Source organism: Cydia pomonella, chromosome 9 (genome assembly GCF_033807575.1).
Source record: "Cydia pomonella isolate Wapato2018A chromosome 9, ilCydPomo1, whole genome shotgun sequence".
Taxonomy (NCBI): domain Eukaryota; kingdom Metazoa; phylum Arthropoda; class Insecta; order Lepidoptera; family Tortricidae; genus Cydia; species Cydia pomonella.
In genome coordinates, this window is record NC_084711.1 from 6,526,010 (window position 1) to 6,542,888 (window position 16,879).

At 39.0% G+C, this 16,879-nt stretch overlaps 1 protein-coding gene and 1 pseudogene across 1 annotated transcript; both read left to right on the forward strand.

Annotated features, from left to right (window-relative positions):
• The first annotated feature begins 1,827 nt into the window (after positions 1-1,827).
• Positions 1,828-8,704, forward strand: LOC133520989 (uncharacterized). The gene is made up of 7 exons (XM_061855709.1): positions 1,828-1,837; positions 2,522-2,549; positions 4,210-4,334; positions 5,255-5,430; positions 5,698-5,888; positions 6,828-8,448; positions 8,657-8,704. Exons 1-7 carry the CDS (start codon positions 1,828-1,830, stop codon positions 8,702-8,704), a joined length of 2,199 nt encoding a protein of 732 aa, XP_061711693.1.
• On the forward strand, positions 8,404-10,144 carry LOC133521226 (uncharacterized; annotated as a pseudogene).
• Positions 10,145-16,879: the final 6,735 nt, after the last annotated feature.

A 16,879-nucleotide genomic window follows, 5' to 3' on the forward strand; every position in this document is an offset into this window, starting at 1 on the left:
ACATACAACTATTAAACAATATGAACACTACACTATGTAAGAATACTAGCGGCCCGATCTGAACTTTAAGATACGTCAAATATTAGGTCAAGATACGATATGGATCGAATATGTCAGTGTCAAAAGTGACGTATCAATATCGTATCTAGACCTAATATTTGACGTACCTATTTTAAAGTTTGGATCGGGCCGTATATAATAAAGCAACATTCGTACCTACTTTTCACTAACAACGCATCTCGCTTGCACCAATAGGGGCGATGCTAAATATGTGAAAATGATATCAAATGATTTATTTGTAACTTTCGATTTCCGCAGCTGGTGTCAGCATTACCATACATGTGAGTGAGATTACTAGCGCAACTAAATAATATTGAAATAAAATAGGATATTTTTCCGAATAGGCTCCCATTTCCTAATAAAACATTATTAAGTTCGATCGACTACAAGTTTAACTCATTGAAAAGCAGCGCTACGCTTCTAGCTACGTCGTAGCAAGTTCTACGCTATAATAGCTCTACATTTTATTTAATATAAATGTATGTACTTGTTGTCTTCTTTATCGCAATTGTTCTATTTCTGTTTTTATATATGCGAGGTTTTAGCAAAAAATCATAGTACTCTTTGTTTTAATATTATTAGTTTCTGTACTTATGTTTAAGGACATATCACTTATATTTTTTTCTTAAACTGAGCCACGCCTTAAAGTCTAAAACGAACATACATTTAAACATACAGCAGTATTTAACTTTAACAATGTGTTGTATGAAACTCGTTTTTAGACTCTACGTTAATTAAACGCTTTATACAATTTTATATTTGTCTGACGTGCGTGTTGTGATGTGTCGTGAGGCATCGGAAAAGTAATCAGTTTCATACAGTTAACATATAAGTACATTTAACATTTCTGTGATGCACTTTGCGTCAGACAAATGTGAACGCAACCAACACAACACGACACGTCCGACAAATGTAAATCCGGTTTTACCTATATCTCAAATATCTCAGATCACTTACCTGAAATCGGTAAAAAATGCCAGTAGATTGAAAATAAAATTGTACTAAAGTAAATTTTAAATCAATAATAAACCAAGTTCATGTTCTAAGCAGAAAATATTTTCTATGAACAGGTTTACTGAATCCAATCACAAATGAGCTATATTTATTCAAAAGGATTTAAGTCCCTTCCTGAGTTGTAACAAATATGGTCCCTATTATTATAACCGTAAGGTGTATTATCGAACTAAGATACCAATCAAATATACATACTTTTAAAATACGCTTCTCAATAGAGGAGCGGAAAATTCCGCACAAAGCATCGGAAATAGTGTTCGTAGAGAAATATTTATGAATTTACCTTCCCAGTCGTGTAGTCTGAGGAATATGTTAATAAACTTGTATATTTGCATTTCAAACTAATGGTAGTGTTACAGTAACGCTATAATAGTAAGCTTATTCCAGCTGTATTATGTAATTTATATTATGTGTATATGTACGACGGGCTGCAGAATTGCATGGACACAATGGATGAATTTATTCAAAAATTACTATGCAATTTTACGGGTGTACTCGTACAGTGTATTTTCGAGTGACTGCATTTTTAAGGTTAATTTATTTCATCTTTATTCTACGAATAATTTATTAACATATATCGAATAAGAATAATCATTCGATACTTTTTTTTCGTTATATGAATGATATTTTACAGTACATATTATGGTGCTACTTTACCGCCCTAGTACAGTTGCGGTAACTAGCACTACACGTGCGTATATCGACAATTGAAAGGGCCATATGTACTGTAAAATGTTGTTCAATACAATACACATGCCAACAGGTAAGTAATTCGAAACTCTTGTCGATTTAAAACACTCCCTTCGGTCGTGTTTTAATTTATCGCCACTCGTTGCGAATTTCCTACTTTTCACACTTGTATCGTAATTACTAATTATTTTCAATCGTTAGGTACTCGTCATTCGAATAAAATTTGTCCACTTTTCCCGTGGTCTGGCAAAAAGTAGGTAACCTCACTATGACATTAACTTTGTTATGTAATACTCGTATAATAATTACTAACAAAACGAATAGTGTTCCAGCTTCATCTTCCTCCCAAACTTAAACGAAGAAAGTACACTATCGTTTCAAGTCATTCGTACCGTACCTTCGTTACAAATAAATTAAAGCGTTACTACGTCACATACATTCCGTTAAAACGACATAGTACCCTACTAAAGCACACTCATGTTTTCCCTTAATAACGAATTGTATTAAAACTGAAACACCTTAAGTGCCATTAATACGAGTATACATTATAAACGACCTAGTCCATTCGACATAAGAAGCACACTTGAAACATTTGTTCTAAAAATAAACTGGTAATTCCGAGAAAAATTGTTGGTTATTCTCTTTTGCCCTTTGGCTGTCGGAATAATTTTGCTGAAGAAAACCTGGCTTATTCCGAGTCGCTTTTATTTGCGTCGTCGGCAATTTTCGTCAGTATTAAGGACGTTCCACGTTCCAGGAATGGACCATCCCAACCTGACGACACGGTATGTTGAGGGAGTTAAAGTGTAGGTACTCGTATTTTTATCAACAATTATAATTAGCTTTAAGACTTTATAAATCTATTTTTATTTATTTTATTTTTATACTACGTCGGTGGCAAACAAGCATACAGCCCGCCTGATGGTAAGCAGAATCCGTAGCCTATGTACGCCTGCAACTCCAGAGGAGTTACATGCGCGTTGCCGACCCTAACCCCCTCCCGCCCTCGTTGAGCTCTGGCAACCTTACTCACCACACAACACTATGAGTAGGGTCTAGTGTTATTTGGCTGCGGTTTTCTGTAAGGTGGAGGTACTTCCCCAGTTGGGCTCTGCTCTAGATCTGGAATGACATCCGCTGTGCTGTGCCCTACCACACAAAGCGAGATGACATTCACAATGCCCATACTTCTCTTGTGGACGTAGTTTAAGGACATACCCGGGTCCAATTCCGGGTCTATTATCATAGAGGAGTTCAAGGTCCGTTTCACCAAATATAACTCTATAAATTCAAATGCTTGGTTATTAGATAAAAAATAAGAAATCGCTTTTAGTATGCTTATAGGATATTAATGAGGAATTTCCTCAATTTCTCATGGAATATATCATCAGAACTCGACCTTCACAAAAATGTTGCTTAAAAACCTAACTTGCAGAACAAATTTACTGAAGAAGACTTATTGCCAAACGTGATATACGTGTCTCTGAGGTTTACCATTCTGTCTTATCAGCAGTTCCACTTCATCCTTATGTCACTTTTTTATGTAAATGCTGTTGCTGATGATAAATACATAAATCACTATTTACGTATGTCTATTGAATTAGAAAGTTCTCTCGATTCCTCGCAAATATTCATTAGAACTAGTTCGTGACAATAATGGGACCGATCTGTAAGTATATATTTAAAAAAAAAAAAACTCAAAATGAGAAATGCCGGAGTTCTGAGGTACCGTCAAACGTGGCAACATTACTTTCTGTAAACAACTTTACCATAATCTAATTTAAGCGACAAGATATGTGTTAAGGCATACCTAAACCGCATAGAAACTGGCGGCGGCCTGTGACCTTCAGCCTGGCCGCGCCTAGCGACCCGTGCGCTCATCCCCGGCTGCAATGCACCTACGTCACATACATGTTATCGCGTCATGTCACCAGCAGCCAATGAGAGGCATCCATCGCGTATATGTCGTGATCGGCAGCCAATGGTGTAGAGGCTCGTCATCCCTGCGCGCACCAATGAAGACAGAGAATGACACTCACATTTTCGATCTCTCACCGAACTACCACGTAGCTTATACGTACTTATTTTTTGCTCCTTTTATATAACGTTAATTGATTCAAAAACCATGTAGAAAAATTCCGAATTATACCATTAATTCAAAGAACCCGCTGCCTTCATCATTTCACCAACCTGCCATCCACATCAGCGCAAATCCTGGCCATCAGCCCCAACGTATGTCTATACGCGCAGACATAAGTTTTGATCCATCGAGACCGGATATCAACCAGCCTTGGATACACGGATTGGATGTGAGAACGCATCGGCAGAGTGCTGTAACGACCTGAGTCATCGGCAGCGGTGAAGATCTTCGGTGAGACGAGCCAGCTTACCTTTCCTACCTTTCCCTTTTACGCTTGCGTCATACCGTGCTTTTCTCAATTCCAGTGCTTGTGCTTTCGTTGTGACCCTATCGCACGTCGTCGAGTCGACCTTCGCAAAAGTCTGCAAGCAGCGCATCAGCTTTACCGCTAGCTGCCTTGCTGTGCTCGACCGTGGTGGTGATTGCAACTGTGAGTACTTGGCGCCTGCCTTTATTCGATTCGCAAAATGACTGGCAAAGATGATCTTGTGTTTCACGCCGCGTTAGGTCCTAATCAAGAAACGGACTTGGAAAAGATAAAACATTTAAGCCGTAGGCGAGGTTCCGTAAAATGTAGGCTAACTAATTTCAAAAAGTTTGTCAAAACGTTTGAGGGTTTAATTTTGTCCGATACCCAGCGCACAGAGCTTAAATTACGCATGCAGGGAGCTCGGGGTATTTTCGATGATTTTACTGAAATTAATAATCAGCTAGAAATTTTAATTCCCGATAGCGAAATGGACTCACTTTTTCAAGCCAGAGAGGCATTCGAAAGTGAATATTACGCGATTTTGGCTGAAACTCAATGTATGGTGAAATGCTCGGAGAAAGCTAACGAACCTAAAGTGCAAGCTTCGAATAATTTAGCCCAAACAGTTCGGCTCCCCGTCATTTCTTTGCCAACTTTCGACGGATCTTATGAACACTGGTTACAATTCCGTGACACATTTGCGTCCTTAGTGCATAACTCGCAAGAAATAACCAGCATTCAAAAGTTCCATTATTTAAAGTCATCGCTCAAGGGTAATGCGCTTCTTGTTATCGATTCACTTGAGTTTTCGGCAGATAATTACACGATTGCTTGGGAATTGCTATTGAACCGGTATGACAATAGTAGATTGCTAGTGCACAATCACGTAAAGGCCTTATTTTCTATACAATCGCTTAACAAAGAATCGCCGGCACTGTTAAGAAAGTTATTAGATACAGTTTTAAAGAATTTACGCGCTTTAAAACTGCTCGGTGAGCCCACAGAAAGTTGGGATACACTAATTATTTATTTAGTTGTCTCTAAATTAGATTCCACCACCGAACGTGAGTGGGAGCAATATAAAAGCACTTTATTACCAGTGTCGAACGAAAACAAAGCCGCGCTTAAGGTAGATGATTTGCTTAAATTCATTCGCGACCGCGCCGATATGTTAGAAACCTTATTGGTTACGCACAGCCGGTCTAACACTAATAGCACTTATCCGCAGCATGATGCTAAAAAATCATACACTCATAACGCGCAGACGGCTCCAAAGGTTCACTGCAATATCGTTACCGAAAAGTCCGTCGACAAATCTCACTCCAAACAAACACCAAACAAAAAAATATGTTTTATGTGCAACGGTAAACATCCTTTGTACTCGTGTCAAGCATTCATTGATTTAACTTTGCAAGATAAATTAAAGTTAGTTCGCGATAAAAGTTTGTGTGAGAATTGTTTACGAACAGGACATGCATCCAGTGAATGTCGATATGGCCCGTGTAGAAAGTGTAACAAAAAACACAATTCCATAATTCACGAGGACGAGAAGGAAGGTGCCAGTGACAAGCGCTCCGTAGCATTGCTGGCAACAGACAACGCATCAAGGTCGCCCTCCTCCTCCTCCTCGATCACTGATAATAATATTGCACACGCACAACACGTATTGCAGGTATCGAACGCACACATAGACGAAGACGTATACGCGCGATTGTCTTCGAGGCGACCTGTAATGTTAGCAACTGCCCTAGTCGAAATTCCAGATAATTACGGTAATTATCATAAAACGCGAGTGATTCTCGACAATGGGAGCGAAGGTTGTCTAATTACCGAAGCGTTGTGTGACAAATTAAATCCGCAATCGTTACAGTCCACTGAAGAATTAAACGGTATCATGAATTTAGCTACACATAGTTCGCGAGTATGTGAAATCGAAATAAATTCACTTGTTACCAATTTCAAGGCGCGATTACAATGTAGGGTTTTACCGCAATTAACCTCATCATTGCCTACGTTTCCGAGCAAACGTAATCAATTCCGCATTCCAGATAACGTACGTCTGGCAGATCCTAACTTTTATGAAAGTCAACCCGTTGAGTTACTTATAGGAGCTGACCTATTTTGGGAGCTCCTCGAAGGTCAAGTTGAGATAACGCGCTTAACAAACGGGGCATTTTTAGTAAACACTAAGTTAGGATGGATTGTTTCCGGACCTGTTTCCTCTAATACGCGCAACACGAAGCCTATCAATTGTAATTTTACGCAATCTCTTGACATGCCATCATTAGATAATCAATTACGTAGGTTTTGGGAAATAGAGGAGGTGCAGGCAAACAACAAATCGCACGATTCGCGCAGCGAAGAGGAAATTGCATGCGAAGACCATTTTGTCAAAACGACCACCCGTCTCGAGGATGGTAGGTTTTGCGTGCAACTTCCTCTCAAAGAACCTCCCGAATGTCTCGGTGACTCATTCGCGCAAGCAAAAATACGCTTTTTGTCGTTAGAGAAACGTCTCAGTCGCGATCCTATATACAAAGGCATGTACAGCGACTTTATAAAAGAGTATCTCGCGTTAGGTCATATGAAACGAGTATATACCTACGGAACCCCTAACTACTTTCTGGCCCACCATGGAATTTATCGTGAACATGCACAAAAAACACGTCTTAGAGTCGTTTACGACGCTAGCGCCCCCACGACCAGTGGCAAGTCGCTGAACGACATACAACGCGTAGGTGCACCTATTCAAGGCGATTTGATTGCCATATTGCTGAGATTCCGCGAAAATAGGTTTGTTGCATGCGCCGACATAGAAAAACATTATAGACAAGTTTTAATTGACGAATCTCAACGCGACTTACAACTTATTTTATGGCGCGATAATCCATGCGACAACCTTGACATATATCAGCTGAGTACCGTTACATACGGCACGGCGGCCGCTGCCTTCCTCAGTTGCAGGTGTCTCAAACAGTTGGCGCTAGAATGTAATGACCCCGAAGTAGCTAGAACGATTAGAGACGATTTGATCTCTGGATCGTCTACAATTCCCGAATTGCTACGAATTTGTGACGAAACCGCGAAAGTTTTAAGTTCTGGTTGCTTTCCATTACGAAAATGGGTTTTTAACTTCGATTGTACCGATCAACGTTATAATGATGATACATCAAAGGAATTATCATTAGGCGAACACGCGCATAGTAAGACTTTAGGTCTCGGTTGGTACAACAAAAGTGATGAATTGTTCTATCATACGCGACACGAGTCAAATCCTAAACCTGTCACAAAACGCATAATATTATCCACGGCATCACAGGTTTTTGATCCGCTCGGATTATTAAGTCCGATGATAATTATTGCTAAATGTTTATTACAACGGTTGTTTTTATTAAAGGTGGATTGGGACGCAGCGGTTCCCGATGACGTCACGCAAGCCTGGCACCGCTTTGTAAACAATCTAGCTATTTTACCTAGCATTCGCATACCACGCCATGTTATGTGCAATGACCATATATGTATAGAATTGCATATATTTTCAGACGCAAGCCAATTAGCTTATGGCACTTGCGCCTATGTACGAACGATTGATGATAAATCAGCTGTTACCGTCCGGTTGCTATGCTCAAAAAGTAAAGTGGCCCCAATTTCGCCTCCGTTGAGTACGCCTCGATTGGAAATGTCCGCGTGTTTATTGGGCGCTAAATTATATAATAAAATAAAAGAATCGTTCCGCGCAAAATTCAACCGAGTAATATTTTATACCGATTCAACAATTGCTTTAAGTTGGCTCCGAATGCAGCCTAATTTACTAAAACCTTTCGTTCAAAATAGGGTTGCAGAAATCCACGAAATAACGAAAGAACATTCGTGGCATCACGTTAGCGGCAAGTGCAACCCGGCCGATTTGGTTTCTAGGGGAGTACAGTTGGACGCACTTCGCACCTCCAGTCTCTGGTGGACCGGTCCCGACTTCCTTCATGACATTAATTATAATGCTCAGAGTGTCGATCCGTCATTGTTGCTAGACGAGTCCCAGATACCCGAACGTAAAACTAATCCTATGACTAGTCTGGTATGCAACGACAATAACAATAATAACCTATTTACATTCGACAGGTTTTCTCAGTTCAACCGTATGCAACGCGCGGCCGCATATGTGCTTCGCTTCATTCATAACGCGCGCAATAAAGATGCACGTCGAACCGGTGCGCTCACTGTAGATGGACTGAGGGAATCTGAAATATTACTCTCCCACTTATCGCAATTGGAGTCATTATCGGATGTTCACAATGTATTGACAAAGAACAAATGTATCGCAAAGGGTTTCTTAGCCAAATTAAATTTGTTCATTGACAATAACAAGTTAATTAGAGTCGGAGGACGGCTTACAAATTCTTCTAGGTTTGATTACGATAAGAAACACCCGATATTACTTTCTAGTAAGCACCATTTTACTGTTTTATTGTTCCGATATGAACACAAAAGATTATTGCACGCAGGACCGCAGCATATATTGTTCTCGCTTCGCGAGGCCTGGTGGCCTGTAAGCGGTAGGAATTTAGCTAGGAAAGTGGTACATAGCTGTGTTGTTTGCGTTCGTTTTAAGGGTAAAACGCTAACTCCTATTATGGGTAATTTACCTTCAGAGCGATTAGAACCCGGGTTCGCGTTTGTCAATTGCGCTGTGGACTACGGAGGTCCATTCTACATTTTAAACCGCAAAGGTCGGGGAGCCACAACTGTTAAGGCGTATTTATGTATATTTATATGCTTTGCTACACGCGCAGTTCATTTAGAGTTGGTTACCGATCTCTCTTCAGATGCTTACCTACTGGCGTTGAAAAGGTTCATTTCGCGTCGTGGTAAACCTTCAAAAATATATTCAGATAACGGACGGAACTTTGTAGGTCTTATGAATGATTTTGCAAAGTTTTTAAAATCATGTTCAGGCGAAATAAAAGAATACGCGAATTCGCATAAAATTGAATTTATTATGACACCACCTTATGCTAGTCATTTTGCCGGTCTGGTTGAGGCTGGTGTTAAGAGTTGCAAGCATCACTTGCGACGCGTGATAGGTGATGTTAAGCTAACTTACGAACAGTTCAGCACGATTTTGACTCAATGCGAAGCTATCCTGAATTCCAGGCCTTTGAGTCCTTTGTCCTCAGACCCGCAAGACTACACCCCTTTAACCCCTGCTCACTTCCTCGTTGGACGTCCGCTGACAGCTCCTGCGTGCGCTGACCTCAACGATGCTCCCGTACACCGTCTGACACGATACCAGCGAGTGGAGCAAATGCGACAACATTTCTGGGCCAGGTGGTCGAAGGAGTTCATATCCGAGCTGCAGGTCAGAACAAAGTGGACGAGGAATATGGACGACCTCAAGGTGGACACTCTCGTCTTGATCAAGGAGGACCATGCTCCGCCCCTCAAATGGAGCTTAGGGCGAATCACCAAGACTTTCCCGGGTAAGACGGCGTCTCCCGAGTGGCCGATATCCGCACATCCCGCGGCACTGTACGTCGAGCCTTTTCGAAGATCTGCCCGCTACCTACGCATGATGACTAACTTCACTGTCTCATTGGAAGTTGACTCTTCCAAGGCCGGGAGCTTATGTTAAGGCATACCTAAACCGCATAGAAACTGGCGGCGGCCTGTGACCTTCAGCCTGGCCGTGCCTAGCGACCCGTGCGCTCATCCCCGGCTGCAATGCACCTACGTCACATACATGTTATCGCGTCATGTCACCAGCAGCCAATGAGAGGCATCCATCGCGTATATGTCGTGATCGGCAGCCAATGGTGTAGAGGCTCGTCATCCCTGCGCGCACCAATGAAGACAGAGAATGACACTCACATTTTCGATCTCTCACCGAACTACCACGTAGCTTATACGTACTTATTTTTTGCTCCTTTTATATAACGTTAATTGATTCAAAAACCATGTAGAAAAATTCCGAATTATACCATTAATTCAAAGAACCCGCTGCCTTCATCATTTCACCAACCTGCCATCCACATCAGCGCAAATCCTGGCCATCAGCCCCAACGTATGTCTATACGCGCAGACAATATGTCACAACCGAATACAGAACCTCCTCCTTCTATGAAATTGAAGTCGGTTAATTATTTAATATAAATAACTCATAGAAACCTCCTGATAAAAAAGATAGCTTGTATAAACTATAACAAGCATTTTTTTTATTTGACACACACAGTAGTGACAATAACGCCGTCTAAATCTGGTAAACACGTGTTTTCGGAGTCATTGTAAAATTTTCTTCATAAGTGCTTAAACTATTGATTGCAGGTGAGTAAAATTGTAATATAGCTACTATATAAAACATAGCAGAGATGATACGAGTATTCAAAAGTGCATGAATATACCCATTTGTAAATATTTTAATAGATAATGTTATTTGACGGCCTGTCTGGCCTAGTGGGTATTAGTTACCTATGCCTATGAAGCCGATGGTCCCGAGTTCAAATCCTGGTAAGGGCAATTATATGTGTGATATTTGTTCCTGAGCCGTGTGTGTTTCTATGTATTAAAGTCTTTTAAGCTATGTTAGCACGAAGATTAATACTTGATTTTAATAAGCATTAATTGGTCTAGTCTAAGAATATTTTTAATAAACACGTTTTTTAGTAATTAATGATATGAGTGTTTGGGACAGCCCTATTTTAAACAAATTACTTGTATGAAAATGATTAGGGTTCCTGAGGCAACTTTACTATCTAGGCATTGTTGCCAGTTTTTGTTACTACGTATGTACGTTGCTGCACACAACTAAAATTTGTATTTTCTAAAAGTCAATCCAACCAAAAATATTTTCATGTAAAATGTTGCCAAGACGAAGCCATAAGGCTCGCACTGTCAAAAAGTTATCAAATCTCACGTAGAGCCAAGCTTCTAACTCTACAAGCCCTAACTTCACAAACTCTACACCTTAGTCAAAGCTTGGTCTTCTTCCATTCCCTAATTTAAACGGTGGGGGATGATTTACTAAAAATCTTGAAATTATACATAATTTTATTATTTATAACAAGTCCATATATCAATTTTCAGCCATCAAGTATCAAAATTTGTGGAACCCTCATACAAATTTTTATCCTCTAAAAGGAATTGGGGTTTAGAATATTCTAGTTTGTGTACTAATACTAGCTTATAAGTACATACCAAATTTCTGCTTTCTGGGACTTCAGGAACTACCCTAAGAGTATTGATTATCATCACTGAATGAGTGAGTGAACGAGTGACTCAATCAGTGACGAAAACGGGTTTTTTTAAATGTCAATAAAATTTAAAGTATAAATAAAATATTTTATATTTAATAGGTCCACTATTGACATCATATCCTGAGACTTTGTTTATCTGGGATAATCTAAGCCCCAGTTATGAGGGTTCAAAAAAACGACTAAACACTACGAGAAAAGGTAGGTAGTGCCCTTGCGCTTCCTTCGCCCAACAGCATCACATTTTAGTAGAGGCGAAATATCACTAAAGTAGTTACAGATGCACAAATATTTTATATACATAGCTTTAAATCATGCAAATTTAAACTTTTTATTGTAAGACCACAATAAAAAGGAACAAAATGGATTATAACTCCTGCTCAACTTTCGTGAAATGCCACGCTTTATGAACAAGTATGACGCAAAACATATAAGATATAAACATTCACATTAAACATCATTCAGGTCGTTTACGGGTTGTAAGTGACTTTCCTATGCATTAATTTATTCGATAATTTATTTAAACTTACACGCTTTCCCTCTTCCGTTCATTATTTCGTGACAAGTGACAATCTTTAACCCTTTCACGGCTCGTTTTATATTATTAACCCTTTAAATATATATTCTTAAAAACCTTAATTAATTATGTATCACCCCATGAGTTAGGGCGGCCTGAAATAAAATCGGCTCTGGTTTATTTTGAGAAGTTAATAATAAAACGGCTTTATGGACTTTTGGCAGGAAAAGGCTTTTAAAGGTACAGTTGATGAAGAAAATGGCTACCTGTAGAATTTTCATCTCGCTCTATATTTGGACAGATTACATTAACAGGTTTTGTTTGCTCCAAAAATAAATCGGTTTAAGTACGGAAGGTTACGGAAGGAGAGATAAGGAATGGAATCTCCATATACCAAAAAGTGTCATCAAAAAACCTTAAATAGGTGGCGCTACAATACCTAGAACACTTGAAAAAAAAATCAAATCATAGACAGCGCACTTCACTCCGTCAATAACGCCTAGGTTCTTAGCTACTCTAGCGCTAATCTGGAGAGATTTGGAACTATTATTTATAGCTGACCACTGGACACTTTTGCATAAGTTCTGCCTATGGAGATTGCGTTCCTTAACTCTACCTTCCATAGGTTTAAGACAATTATCCCTCGAATAATTGCCGTAGTGCCGTGCATTATATACGGCGAGTGCCGAACTGGTGGTAGCCACACAGAGATTGTACCGCGAATAAAGAAAATGACATTCACATTGTCATTTTTCCCGGTGTTAGCGCTGTGATCGTTTTGGCTTCCCCCACCACCCGCTTTACACACATCGAATGATATACAAGATACCATGTATTATAATATTTATAATATACTTAAGTTATATTTGAGGCCTTCAGCTCTTCGCGTATCCGAGATATAATTGATCAAAATGCGTTATTAAAGGGGACGATCGATTCTCCATACAAACGTAGTCCTCATTTTCCTCCCTGGATATTGACATTATGGAAAATATGTTTACAGAATTTAATAATTTTAGTCATAGCTAACGGTCGGGCCGTTTGATTTTTTTCGATTTTTGATTATTATATAATTTAGGAGCGAAAAACAGGTTTCAAACAATTTTTGAAATGCTACTACATCTTAGAATAATGCAAAATTCGAAAAAATCGAACAATAGGGCATAGCTATGATTAAAATAAAACAAATTGTGTAAAAATACTTTCAATCATATTAATATCCAGAGAGAAAAATGGGGACTACGTTTGTATGGAAAGGCGGTTTCGGGGCGGTCATCCCCTTTCGTAGTAACTACGCTCGATAGAAAACCAAAATCCAAAAACCTTTATAACCTAATAAAAATAAAATTTATATCACAATAAACGTCAAAAAGGAATAGTCATTTGTAATAGTCGAGACGTAGATTTTGAATTTAATAAAATTGCTACGGCTACTATCTCGCATAGTCCGAAAGTCAAACAAGGCGCTCTCACTCTCAGTTTAGCGCTCGAAAAAACCCGTAAAACTTAAAAATGAAACAGGCGACACCAAATCTCCGCGAAACCACAGACATGCAAATATGACATGCCGGCAGTTTATTAAGATCTCTATTTATAGTTAGACGACAGTGAGCGGCCGTCGGAATCTATTAAGGGGATTATGGTGCAGCAAGACGAGGGTCGCACGTCTCATACGGGGGTTGCTGTCACACCGAACAGAGCAGGGTGAAATGCGAACGAATGCATGTTTGCGACACTTTGAGGCACTTTCTTTTGTCACCGTTTGACATAATTGTAAAAGATTAGATGGACTGAAAAGAAAACCAATTCAGAGGTTTTACGTATAGCAGGAGAGTTTTTTTTTTTTGAACCATAGAAAAGAGAAAAAGAACGATGCTTGGACACTATGACACGACATATTTATCAAAAGCATCATAGAAAGGAGAGTTCAAGCCACGAAGAAGAAGGGGAGACCAAGGGGAGCGTACATGTACATGGATCAAGTAGAGGAAAAACTCAACGTCGTGTTGTATCAAGCTGTCAACAAGAAAGCGGCAGAGGATCAATATACATGGAAATCGCTCAAACAACCAATTTCGGAAAGCAACATTTTGCCACTTTATTATAGTTTATAGGTAAAAGTGGTATTTAGGTATTTAGGGTTTTAGTTAGTATTTAGAGTCTGTTCGGAAAAAGAAGATTTGTGGAATGTATTGGGCCTTATACATTCCACGACTCTTTCCGCACAGACTCTATGTTTAAACTATTCTTACTTTTATTTATAACAAGCTCATAAAAGAGTATCAATACTTACTTTACTCTTTGGTATCAATTGACTCTTACTTGTCACTGGTTCTCGCCATTTTTAATTGTTTGAAAAAGGCAGCTGAGTACGAACAAGTTATAGTGGATACGTCTTGGAATATTGTAAATTGGTAGTTATTATGTTTTTAACAAACGAATAAAGTTAAAATATTGGTACAAGTATTCGTTTGCATCATCAATCCGGTAATATTCCAACAATACTATTATTTTTTTCATTTCACAGTGGTTAATGCCACTAACGCTTTTGCATGCTACATTTGTAACAATGTAACCGCGTCATCGCCACTATAAATGTCATAGATTTAATTTAAACAGACTAGCATAGTTGGATGCGACGGCATCGGTGTTAATGATAACGCTCTAATCCTCTGTCGGCTAAATTATTTATGCATTTAGAGGGATTTACTCTTAATATGAGGTGTAGCCGCGCGGTCACGACTTCCCGGCGCTTGAAAAGTTAATTAGCAGCTTATAATTAATGTTGCATCCTACTGGAATCAGCTGCTTCGCCATTTTAAAGTAGTATTAAATTTCGATTATTTTAAGTTATTGTACGACAACTACGAGATGTTTTATCAGAAACGTATCACTCTCTAGGGACTTTTTAGATCAATAATCTTACAGAACACAAAAAAAAGAAAAAGTTTTTAATCCTCCTACTTTTTTTAAATCGGTAAAATAGTAACTTTGAATAATATACATGACTAACATGACACGTAATTACATCATTCCCTTACATACAAGTGCGGAAAGCAGGACTTTTTTTTTATGATAGAGGAGGCAAACGAGCAGACGGATCACCTGAGGGTAAGCGGTTACCGCCGCCCATGGACACCTGCAACACCAGAGGGGTTGTAAGTGCGTTGTAGGCCTTTAAGATGGGAGTACACTCTTTTCTTGAAGGTTTGAAGGTCGTATCGGTTCGGAAATACCGTAGGCGACAGTTCATTCCACAGTTCAGCTGTGCGACCGAAGGGTGTATTGTACAACGTTTTACAGTACATATGGCCCTTCAGACTTTCAACATGGGCACGGAAAGTGCTCATTCCCGCACTAGTGCGGGAAAGTAGCGACATATGTACTGTAAAATAAATTACACCAGTAGCTACGTTATTACTTTTTTATTTTCAAAGGTATTTTACGAATTTCACATTTTATAATGAATTAATCTTTTAAACAAAAACGTTCATCAACTGAATAAGGTATTCAAGAAAACAAAACAATCGTTAACAATTATCCTTCAGGTACTCGAGTCGACAAAAGGGCCATTGAGAATCGAGTCGGCGTATCGAGTTCGCAGACTCCGGAAATTGGTGCCGCGATTTCACTATTTTCTCGATGTTTCTCTTGGTAAAGGATTATTGGGTTGTTCCACGTGATATTAACGTCTTTTGAAGTCAAACAATGTGGAGGTAAGGGAGAGTGAGAAGATATTATTTGTTTGTACTCGTATTACTTATCCGGCTGACGACTTGTATTGATTTGTATTACTTGTAAACATTTTTTCTAATCCTTTTTATACTTATTATGATAATCTGATGATAAAGGTACTTACGGCTAATAATAGTCTTAGGTTGTAATTTAAGTGTTTAAAATTTAAGTAGGTGTTATAGGTCGGCATTTCTTTTTGTACTTGATGTTTTTTATTAGGGTTCCGTACCTTGTAAGGGAAAAAACGGACCTTTTATACGATCACTTTGTTTTCCGTCTGTCTGTCTGTCTGCCCAGACCCTTTATCTCCGGAACGTGTGGAGATACCGAGTGGAAATGTGAAAAAAACAAACTTCAAAATTGACCTAAGCTATAGATGTTAAATTTTTCGCCTTATTACAAAGGATTAGGTAACGTGCAAAAGTGTGAACATATCTTTGACGTCGACTTTACCTGCAAATTTGTACGGAACCCTCGGTGGGCGGGTCAGACTCGGACTTGTCCGGTATTTTTAATAGGAGTTCAATAATAGAGTTTGGCAAGCAATTTATATTAGAAAGTGGCAGCAAATTTAAAAAATGTAGGCGCGTAAGGTCGTCCTCTCATAGAAAATTTTAATTACGCGCCTACTTCTACTGACAAAGAGGGTATGCCAGAGTATAGTAGATAGGTACAGTCACGTCTAAAAATATCGATACGAAAAAAGTGCCAAAAATATGTATACACTATCTAATATATAGGCAATAAAGTCGTGTATACATATTTTTGTCACTTTTTTCGTATCGATATTTTTAGACGTGACCGTACCTAAAATATTAGCATAATTTAATGTTGATCTAAAATCGAATTACGATTTTAAGCAAATAACATAGTATCCCAATTCCCAATTTATACTTGTACAAAATTCTGCATGTGTCATTTTGGCTTATTTCCGGGGTCTTTTGTACGGTTAATACAAGACAGTGTAAGGTGATTTTTTATTTTCTTCTTCTTCTTTTATAATTCGCCGGTATCAAGGTATTATGAGCTTCAGATACGACTCAAATTGTACGGTTAGTACAAGACAGTGTACGGTGATTTAATCAACACTTGTAAAGCGCAAGCTGGACTTTACAAGTAGCACGTGGACTAACGGCCGTTGACTCCAAAATGGTGTTTAAACGCGTTTCAAGATTAATTCTTCATTCACTGCACACTACCACATTAGTTTGCTGTATAATAAGCTATCG

Excerpts from the sequence above, each read along its gene's own strand:
- LOC133520989 (XM_061855709.1), top strand. Across the intron at positions 5,889-6,827 it reads TCTTCGAGGCGACCTGTAAT|AGTCGTTTACGACGCTAGCG; the intron begins GTTAGCAACTGC and ends AACACGTCTTAG. Across the intron at positions 8,449-8,656 it reads CATTATCGGATGTTCACAAT|GACCGCAGCATATATTGTTC; the intron begins GTATTGACAAAG and ends TATTGCACGCAG.